Source organism: Capricornis sumatraensis, chromosome 22 (assembly GCF_032405125.1).
Source record: "Capricornis sumatraensis isolate serow.1 chromosome 22, serow.2, whole genome shotgun sequence".
In the NCBI taxonomy this organism is placed as follows: domain Eukaryota; kingdom Metazoa; phylum Chordata; class Mammalia; order Artiodactyla; family Bovidae; genus Capricornis; species Capricornis sumatraensis.
In genome coordinates, this window is record NC_091090.1 from 13,400,715 (window position 1) to 13,412,091 (window position 11,377).

An 11,377-nucleotide genomic window follows, 5' to 3' on the forward strand; every position below is an offset into this window, starting at 1 on the left:
TACATATAGAGACTAACTCATTTTACCAATAAAATCTAAAGGTTTCATCTTACTATTATTAAACGCAGTCTATCCAAACTACAAAATCTCCAGGGAAGAAATCACCATTGCAGTGATAAGTGTAAAAACCTTGAGTCAGGGCTCGGCACACTCAGTAAATGATGACTGAAGTTATAAGTCTGGTAAACAAGTCATTTAGTAAACAAGCAAATAATCAAAGTTCCAATTACTAAAAATATATTAGCTCGTATTCATTATAAAAAGTGTTTTACAAAAGCATATAACTTTTCTTAGGGCATATTTTACTAAGATTCTTAAATATTCCAAGAAAGATCGCCACCCTTCCTTTTTATAGAAGTAGCAGCACTGTATGCATGAGTTCCTATCCATTTCTGTTCATTGCTAAGCTGCTGTCATAAAGCAAATGACAAGTGTTAAATAACAGACTTCTAGGCAGTTCTTGGAGAAGGCAATGGCACCCCACTTCAGTACTCTTGCCTGGAAAATCCCATGGACCGGAGGAGCCTGGTGGGCTGCAGTCCATGGGGTCGCTAAGGGTCGGACACAACTGAGCGACTTCACTTTCACTTTTCACTTTCATACATTGGAGAAGGAAATGGCAGCCCACTCCAGTGTTCTTGCCTGGAGAATCCCAAGGACAAGGGAGCCTGGTGGGCTGCCATCTATGGGGTCACACAGAGTTGGACACGACTGAAGTGACTTAGCAGTAGCAGCAGTAGGCAATTCTTTAAAAGGACTTTTTTCTTTCCTCTTTTACGAACAAAGAGATCAACTAACTGTATACAAAGAAAGTCTACCTAAGGGATCATTTCTTTTTTATGTTTATAATACTCTTTTCTTCTTCTCTTTATAACATTTTGCTTCCACTTGCTTTAAATTTTTATTCTTTCTGTAATAAGCTTTATCCTGGAGTAGAAATTCACTCTCTTTATCTCCTTTTGGAAGTGCTCACAAAATACCACAACATAAGATAATGTTTTACGACACTTGAGTTACTAATTTCCTATTTTAAAGGGGGTTAAAAAGCATCCTGCACTGCCTACAATTTGTTTTATTAAGTGCATTTGGACAAAGCGCACAAAAAAATACGCTCTTACCGAGCCTCAGATATGTAACTAGATTCACAGAAACAGCCCGCTTTTGGTTAACTGCACTAAGCAAGCAGCAGCAGAACATAACTTGAACAGTAAGATGTCAAAAAGAAATTTTAAAAATCAATTCTTGTTTGTTTTGCGAATACTTTTGGTGCTCACATTTGAATATGGGCGTTTCATTCTAGTAATTTGTTTCTATTTCAAATTAAATCAGGAGGTTACACGGGCAATGACCTTTTTCAGTCATACCTTCCCACACCCAGCTCTCCCTGTGAGGGAGTGTTAGCAAGAGAGAGAGAAGTTTAAGGCCTGGTCTGTGAGAAGGGAAAAAAACAGTTTTCTTTCTTCCTGAGTAGGAAAAACCCAGCTCTTCCCTACTGTGTGCTTCTTCCCTGTGAGTCTCTACTGCTCACACAGAAGGCTTCTGATCAGTAACACTTGGCTCTGATGTCTAAGACTTCTGATCAGCAAATATGTGTGGGGTTTTCCACACCAAGCCAAGTCTCTGCAATGCCAGGGGTGTTCCACAGTTTAACTCAATTCTGCCACTATCCTCCCAGAGAAAGTGTCTACCTGGAGATCCCACAGGTTACGGTCTCAGTCCTACGAGACTGTCCCTGTCCCCCTTCAGATGGTGGTCCCCAGCACAGGTTATAACCTGTGCTTCTGACCAACCAGCTACAGATCAGAGGTGCCAATGACCCCTCTCCTTGGGTTCCTCCCAGACCTCAGGGAAACACTTCCTTACCTTCACAGTTTATGAAAGGACACAGGTGAACAGCCTGGTGAAGAAAGGTCCTGTCCGGTCAGAAGGGTCCTGCATGAAGGAGGCTCTCCTCCTGTGGAGTCTGGGTGCATCACCCTCCCCGTGTGGATGTGTCTGCCCACTGAAGTTCTCCCAACCCCACAGAGGCTTCACTATATAGGCATGATCAAACATTTAACGCCATTTTCAGATTTTCTCCCTTCTCAAGAGAACTGTGGCGGGGAGGGGAGGGGTTTGCTGAAAATTTCAAGCTTCAAATCATGGCTTGGTCTTTCTGGTGACCAGTTCTCATCCAAGAACCATTCAGGAGCCCACCCAGAGTTGCCTCGTTAGAAAAAGACACTCCTATCACACAGGTAATTACAAGTTTCAGAAGTTCTGTGTCAGGAACAGAAGTTAAGGACCAATATTAGAACAAGAGACACTCCTCGTGTTTTTGTCACTTTGGAAATTAGAAGAGTTTAAGGAGCTTTATGCCAGGAACCAAGAACAGAGATCAATATATATATATATTCCATTATCTCACTGTCTGTCTCAGGAGGAGCTGAAAAGCCACAACTCCACTCAGAATTCTCCCTCCTCCCCACTCCACAGCTGGGGACAAAGGCACACAGCTAAAGTGAACAGCTGCCTACCATACACCATCCTGAAAGAAGACACTATGGCTTAAAAGGTCAACTCTGAGTGGTCTAAAGAATGAGATTTCAGAAATGAGAAAATACACTATGAACCAGAGGACTGCTGAGCTGCTTTTCAGAAGTTTGAAGGCAAGTAGCTTCCATATGACAGCACTCTCCTGACACACACAGCCCACTGACAACACATCCCCCTCTCGAAAGAACTGATCTCTCTCTCTCTCTCACACACACACACACACACACTCAATTCCCAGAAGTTCCTCACTCTAGAAGGATCCCTGGCATTTAAGGTAAACAAACCTCAATAAAACTAGGTAAGTATTCAAAAATCATAGGTATTCTAGTGGCCTGGGTTCAAATACATTTCTGGGAAAAACTGGCAAGCTTTTGCTCTATTAAACAAAGAATGTCCTCCAACCTTTTCCTTGCAACGCACTGCAGTACTAACTTGTATAAGCTAACTACGTGACTTGTGTGCAACAGCCTACTACACACACACGTGCACACAGAAAACCTCTGAAAGAAGGAGTGAGAAACAGGGTGGCTAGAGAAGACGGGTGGGAAAGAGATTTCACTCCATGCCCTTTACAAGTTTTGAATTGTGTATTGTGTGCATAAGCATTACCTATTCAAGGTAGTCTTTCTGAGTAAGTTACCCTAAAAAGGGTATAAAGAAACTTTAGGGTCTCGACTTCACATCCTTTCAGACCTACCTCTTGAAAAGACTACAGTATTTTATCTCTACCTGTACAATACTTAAACACACTGCTATTTTTGCTCGTTTACTGGTATTTACATCAGATGCTTCACAAAAGCAATGGCTTCCATTCTGTCTTGTTCACAAACAGTATCCAACCTGGAAGTAGGCACTCAGTGAAAGTTTGTAGGACAAATGAATGAATAAATCTAAGAATGAACACCTGATTTCCTGGGTGGTACAGTGGATGAGAATCCGCCTGCCAATGAAGGGGACACAGATTCAATCCCTGGTCTGGGAAGACTCCACCTGCCATGGAGCAACTAAGCCCAAGGGGCCCAACTACTAAAGCCCGTGCGCCTAGAGCCCACCCACGACGAGAGAAGCTGCCGCGACGAGAGAAGCCCGCACTCTGCACCTAGAGAAAGCCTGCCCGCAGCAACGAAGACCCAGTGCAACCAACGGTTAATTGATTGATTAAAAAAAAGAAACTGAACACCTTTTCCTATTCAAAAGGTCAGGAAGAAAAGGCTCCAAAAAGGCTGGGGAAAAGATTGAACACTCAAGGATCTATGTTACCTCAACGCAAAAATTCTCAAAATGGATTCAAGTTTTCATGAGTGTTGAGAGTATTTTACTCAGAAACTCAGGTATATATGTTTTATTACTAAATTTTAAGTTTGAACTTTATTTCCAAATTCAATTCCTTATTCTTTTACCCATATATTATCTTTTTTTGTCCATGATGATTTCTTTGTCCTGTTTCATGTTAACCACCATCAACCAAATCCTTTAGATTCAGCACCCATAAACTTTACACCTTGTTTCTATTACTCTGACCTACATAAAGAAAAAAGGGATGATGACAGGAAAATTTTATGAGCATCCCTATTAATCTTTATCTTCAAACTAACTACTTTAATATTAACAAAACTTCAGAATCCAAATTTGACATACATTTTTGACAATGAACCACTATCGACAAGTCATTAAAACAGTATAACTACTTGATTATAGTTTGTTGGTGTGTTTATTTAATTGTTAATAAAACTTTCCAGGCTATCAGCAAAATGAAAATCCTTTTCCCTAGGCATCACTAGGGTTGGGGATCAGTACAGCACATCAAGTACCCAACACAAATCCTGTGAGATGGCACAGACTTTCAAGTTCAACATCTGAAAGAAATCCTAAATGTACTATGATAGAACCATGCAAAGAGATTCTGAAAAGATTTACAACCAAATACACACACCTTCTGTAAGCTGATACTCAAGATTATCAGACACCTTGTCACTGGTGGTGGTTGGTTTAGCCGCTAAGTCATGCCCGCCTCTTGTGACCCCATGGACTACAGCCCGCCAGGCTCCTCTGTCCATGGGATTCTCCAGGCAAGAATACTGGAGTGGTTTGCCATTTCCTTCTCCTTCTTCCTGACCCAGGAATCAAACCAGGTCTCCTGCATTGCAGGCAGATTCTTTACCGACTGAGCTACGAGGGAAGCCCACCTTGTCACTAAGAGTGGAAATAAAACAAGAGCTGGGAGACTGCTCTGAGACCTATCTCTCAACACTTTACTGGTAGACACCAGAATTTGGTATCTTTCGGTTATTTTCAGTTCCTCCACTAGACTGCAAGCTTCCTGAAAGTAGGGACTATATGTTCACTCATTCATTCATTCATTCATTCATTCACACAGTCAACAAATAATATTGAGCATCTACTTCTATTCTAAGCACTGAGGACACAGGAGTGAATAAAGAAGATAAGAGAGACACACATCCCTATCCTCAGGGACTAGCCTGCATGCAGGTGAGAGGAAACAGACAATACACAGAATGAATACACAGTATGTCTTGTCGGTGAGATGTGCTGCCAAGAAAAAAAGCATTAACAGATGCACAAAGGACTGCTGTTATCTTATACAGGGTGATCGTTAAAGACCTGTCTGATAAATTTAACAAAGACCTCAGGTGGAGGAGCGAGCCATGCAGACAGCACGGGAGAGAATCAGTGCAGAAGCTAGCGGGCTGCAAGAGTGGCGTGAGAGAGGGGGAGGGCGATGAGATGAGCTCAGAGCTATGGCAGGGAACCAGACCACCAGAGCACGGGTTAAGACTGTGGATTTGCTGAGACAGACCACCACTGGAGCAGAGGAGTGACAGAATCTGACTTCTGTGTCAGAAGAATCGCTCTAGCACTGTAGCAATGAAGACGAGGGGGTAAGGGCACAAGCAGGGAGACCAGTCAGGAGGATAAAGTCATAATCCAGGCAAGAGGCAATACCGGGTTAGGCCAAAATAATGCAGCGGAGGGAATTCCCTGGCAGTCCTGTGGTTACGACGCTGTGCTTCCACCGCAAGAGGCAGGGGTTCAATCCCTGGTTGGAGAACAAAGATCAAGTAAGCAGCGCAGCACAGAAAAAAAAAAAGAAAAATGTGCTGAAGGAATAAACAAACAAATGTGTTCTTGAACAAGAGCCTTGCCTTTTGCTACTATTTCTACTACCGTTTCTACTAAAGTAGACACACAACACTTTATTTATTGAAAAATGAGACTCACCCAAAAGCAAAAGATTAGGGCAAGAAGTACAAAAGAATAATGAAGATCTCAGTACAATTTCAGACTAGAATACACAACTTGGGAAGCAGGTATAAAAGGAGGTAATGGGAGAAACATCTAACTGACTAACTTGTCTTTACTAGGCAGGCACAAGGAAAAGAGTATGGGGATGCCCACAAGTGTGTGCACGCATGCATGCACACACACACACACACACACACACACACGCTCGCTCTCTCTCTCTCACACACACACACACAAAGCCTCAGGAAAGATGTAGAAACACAAGGATCAGAAATGTCCAGTCAGCTGGATCCATGCACTTGTGGTGACTCTAGAGCAATGTGATACTATACAATCCCCTACTACAAAAGGACTCCCCAACAGCCTGGGCTCCACGGGAAGCTCTTCACCATGGTTCTCACCCCTGGGAGTGCCACCTGAGCCTTACTTCCCACTCTGGAGCCTGGGGGAAGGTCCTTTCACCTGCTCCCTTGGGGGCATTTTTACTGACAAACACTCAGGCTACCAGAGTCTCCACTCACTGAGGGTGTTCAATGTCAGTCATCCCCTCACCCAACCTAGTGAGCTCAAGGATCTGAGGAAATGAGAACCAGGAAGCCCATGCCACAAGAGGCAGGGCTCCTGACGGAAAAGCTCAACAAACAAAACTAAGACCTTTAAGGACAGTTTTGTTCTTTGTTTTTAAAAAGAGATATATATATATACACATATGCTGCTGCTACTGCTGCTAAGTCACTTCAGTCGTGTCCGACTCTGTGCGATCCCATAGACGGCAGTCCACCAGGCTCCCCTGTCCCTGGGATTCTCCCCACAAGACACTGGAGTGGGTTGCCATTTCCTTCTCCAATGCATGAAAGTGAAAAGTGAAAGTGAAGTCGCTCAGTCACGTCCGGCCCTCAGCGACCCCATGGACTGCAGCCTTCCAGGCTCCTCCATCCATGGGATTTTCCAGGCAAGAGTACTGGAGTGGGGTGCCATTGCCTTCTCCCATATATACACATATTTTTTTTTAATAAAAAAACAAGGAAATCTGAAATGATCCAGTCAATACTTAACTTTCTGCCTCAGTTAAAAAGACCTGTAAGGAGCAACTTCAACTTTCCCAAGCACTGTGATGTCACCCCATGTATAGTCAGTATCACTAGCCTTTCCAGGAGAGTATTTCACACTGCTAGATATTTCAACTGTCTAAAATGCCTGTGTCACACTCCCCTACCCCAGGCCAGGAAGGGCAGAGGACAAGCAAGCACATCCCTAGTATCTCTCCCTTTCTGTAATCACAGAGGCTCCAAAGAAGAAAAGGAATGGGTCTAAGAGAGAAGATTTCACTGGAAGTGCTTTAGGAAGGCCCCAGGTGAATACCATGACAAAGATGAATGTCTTAATACCCAATTTAGTGAAATAAAGTCTTAAGAAATACGTTTCAGTCTTCTGTAATGTTTATGATAAGATATTAATTGGAAGATATGGCAGATTAAAAATATAAATGCAGAAACTTTCTGGCAGTCCAGTGGTTAGGACTCCATGCTCCCACTTCAGGGGGCACAGGTTCCATCCCAGGTCAGGGAGCTAAGAATCCACCATGATGCATAGCTTAAATAAGTAAACAAATAAAGTATATTTATTTGCTAATCTTTGTCAGTCACGATGTAGTCAGTCCATGATCTTGACTGTGGGTCTACTGTTGAAATGCAAGTTGTCTTGCATATACTATGCCCACCATGTTTGACCTGTATTTTTCAGCTCTTGACTTTAAGAAGAAAAACAAAAACCTGAAAACATTCATGAAGTGATCTATATGCAGGGTCCATCTAAACTTTTAAGACTTCTTTTCCATCTTTTTTAGTTTTCTAATCCATATTAATTGATCAGCATTTTTTTTTAGTAACTTGAAATTACTGGATCATTCCAAAGCATTTGAATTTTTTTCACAAAACCATTCTTTTTGAACTCAAATTTCACCAACTGGCATATTTAATTACACTGCATAATTACAATTTTCAGTGTATTACAACAAATATATACAGATATAGAGATAAATACAAGGCATATATTTCAAAAAACATAAATACAGGGATCAATACAACTGGCTGGGAGCCCACGTGGTCTGGAACCTGTCAGGACCAGCAGCTCACAGAGCAGAAGCAAGTGCTCAGTGTATCGAGTGGTTAAAGCAGAGGCTGGGCAAGAGACTGTCCACTGTACATCAGGTGCACTGTAAGAATGTCTAATTATCACCAACGCCCCAACCTAAAGGTTTTATCGAAATGTCACCATAATTAGTAAAACATCTACAGAGGGGAATTTTCCTGCTACTGATGCTTGTTTATCAACAGGAAAAGCAGACAGAGATTTGAAGGAAAGAGAACTCATTTTCATCATGATGTTGAGTCTCCCCCTCTAGGCTTCCTGCCTGCCTGTCTCCTTTGTAACTGTATCACAGAGCCTGACATTTAATGAGTGCTCAATAAAGCTGCTCAGTAAACTTGCTGAATATGTTCACACACCCCAACCTGGATCAGTATCTCAGCTGCTATCACTGCTGGCCTATAAATAAAATTTTCTGAGGCTGGAAAATGGAATGCTAGAAGGCTTGACTCATGGTCTATTATCTGCTAATATTTTCCATCTTTTTCTTTACATTGTATGTATGTTTCTTGACACTGGTTAACTAAATTTATAAATCAGGGTCCTATTCATACTTACATTATTATTGTTTTAATGCTAACATTGATAGTATTCTGTAAATTATTCTATCTTGATTAAAGCCATTAGTGCTCATGAAAAAATAAAATTGGGTTGAATGTCCTATTGAGTTTGAATTTCACATTCCCACAATGCGTGGCAGCTAATACTTCCAGTTTCTGGCACTACTACTGAGAACATAAAAGTTCTCCTGGAACTAACAAATTACTTCCCTTCCAACACAATTATATAATCTGAGAATTGAATGGCACCCTAGAGATTATTCTGTGGTCCAAAATCCCTCCCAATTAAGGGTTCCAATCAAAAACCACTCAACTTTTTGGGACAAGGAGGGATGTTTATCTTTAAATCCCATGTTACAGAATGCTGCACCGATATAGTAGGCTCTTAACATATATTAGTTTAAACAAATCTAAAATACACCCATTTCATTAATTTTATTCTTCCTAGGCTTTAGCTGTATTATCTACTGAATCTGTAATTAAAGAGTTGCATGAATCTTCTGCTCATTAACCAATGTTCAAAAAGAAATTCAGTAGAGGAAACTTCGTGATCAGCCAAATGTTTTAACATCAGTGCTGCTTGTACTGGTACATAATAAATCTTTAACAGAAAACAGAAAACCAAGTCTTCATTACTTTGCTTATTATCCATAAAGGGTTTCCAATTTATCCAAAATATTCACATGTTCTCAATTCCTTATGATTTATTTAACATGTAAAGTTAAATACGATTTAAGATGTAAAGTCTTTCATCATTCATACAATTATATACCCTTCTCCTTATAATCGGGGTTCCCAGATTTAACCATATTACTACAGTAAGACATGCTATTATGCTAATTAGTTTTCCCTCCAATTAACAGCCTGTGATCCCGTCTGATTTCCCACAATACATGATAATGGAGAGAACAAAGCCTCTGGGGCAGTAAACATCACCAGTCATTTTACTTTATGCAAGTATGTATTCCAAAACAGTACACAATTTACAGCAAGGCACTGCCTAGCAGCTATTACAATGCATCGGTTTTGAGTACTTTCACAATATATTCTTGGACACAAAGTATACATTTCCAAATCTAGTTTCCTACTGTTCCGCTGAAAGGGAACACACAAAATCTCTCAACAGAACAATTATAGTGCTTTTATTAACTTTCTTTTTCCCAGGCAATAAATTTCCACTTCCTCCTAAATATCTTTGGACAGCAACTTCTGGCAACCCATCTGTCTTTCATCACAGCTTCTTTTCATAACTAACGGGTCAAGTTCTTTTCTCTCCATTTCAACACGATGTACTGTACTTGCAGCCCTGCCACGACAGCCCACTGCTGCATGCTGGAATACAGCATATTGAATTTCACTGTCCTTCATTGTTTCCAGTTTAACTGCCATTTTCCCACCGTACACACGAGAGGAACGCGTTCCCACAGGCATCTTATGAATTTCCAAAGCAGCTATTCTTTGAGGATTTACAAAAAAGAAAAACAATTTACCTCTCTGAATTCCCTTTGTCACCAGAGAAACGGCTTTGAGGAGTTTAGTGATTTTTTTTTAAGTACCCTATGCAAAAAGAAACTGATTCTAAGCATTTCTATTTTGCAAGCAAATTTAATCCTAAAGATCTTCCTAGAGCAATGGAGGAATGTCCGGGCAAAGAATCTTAAAAGACAGATTTTGGCTTTCCCAGTTAAAATGAAAAAATTTTCAACCCACAAAGATTATCTTATCAAATTGTCCTTTCTTCTCAGGCTTATACCATATGGACTACCCAGCGCAGTGGCAAATAAACAACTGGCTTTGGCTTTTGCACAACGCCCTAAATCTTCCTAAGACTCCCCCCACCGCCTCGGGCTCCCAGACGTACATAATCCCCCGGCAAACCCCGAACCTGCCAATGAAGTGGATGCTTTCTCCGCCACAAAGGGCCGGCCCCGCGCCGCGTGCACGGCGGCTCCTGCACACACACATGTGCCGGGCTGGCCTGACACAAGCGCGGGGCTGCCCTCCCCGGACCCCAAGCCGCAGGCCCGGCCCGAAACCCGCGCGCTCTCCCCGGCCACCGCCTTCTGCCCGCCGCCCCTCTCTCCTCACTGACAGGAGGCCCGCTCGCGAGTGCCCCGGCCGCGAGCTGCCGTCCCCGTGGCCCGAACCTCAGACCCACTTCCCCTCCGCCCACCGTCCTCGTCCCTCTCCCCCTCGCCCTCGCCTCAGGAAATTCCGTCGGAACTTCACTCGGGCCGAACCGAGCGGCCGGGCCCGGGCCGCGCCCCCCACCCCGCGCCTCAGTCCGAGGTGACCACCGACCCCGGAGACCCCCGGCCGGCCCCGCGCCTCACCTCCTCCTCACTCTCGCTGCGGAAACACAGGCACGCGGCCCGCTTCTTGTAGCCGTCGCCGTCATAGGTGCGGGTCTGGTTCGACTTGAGCTTCATCATCCTCCGGGCCCGGGTTGGGGGGTGCGGCGCGGGTCTCGGGAGTCGAGGGTGGGGAGCCCGCTCCGGACGGCCGCGCGCGCGCGCGCGCCCCCGGCTCGGCCCAGGGAAGCAGGGAGGGGGAGCCGCTACTCCGTTACACGGCTCCGCCGCTGGCTCGCCGCGGCCGCCTCATTCCCCCCGGCCGAGGCCCCGCTCCGCCGCCGCCGTCACGGCTGCCGTCGCCGCCGCCGCCGCGGCCGCCGCCCCCTCTGCCGCCGCCACCCCCGACAACGACCGCGCCGCCATCTTGGGCGCGCTGCGTCAGCGGCGTAAGGCCGCGCCGGCCTGCGGGACGGCCGCGCGCTCGCAGCGCCGGCCGCGTTCGGGAATCGCGCCCTCCCAGTCCGCCCGGCGTAAACGAGCGTCTGGGATGAGAGGGCGCCGCGGCTCGACGCGGCC

General features: G+C 44.3%; 1 protein-coding gene across 1 annotated transcript in view; it reads right to left on the reverse strand.

Annotated features, from left to right (window-relative positions):
• NUDT3 (nudix hydrolase 3) overlaps nt 1–10,990 on the reverse strand; it is a 108,234-nt gene extending 97,244 nt beyond the window's left edge. Inside the window, exon 1 of the mRNA XM_068994033.1 lies at nt 10,841–10,990. Coding sequence (XP_068850134.1) covers nt 10,841–10,939 — 99 coding nt within the window. The 5' untranslated portion in view covers nt 10,940–10,990. The remainder of the gene's footprint in view (nt 1–10,840) is intronic.
• Nucleotides 10,991–11,377: the final 387 nt, after the last annotated feature.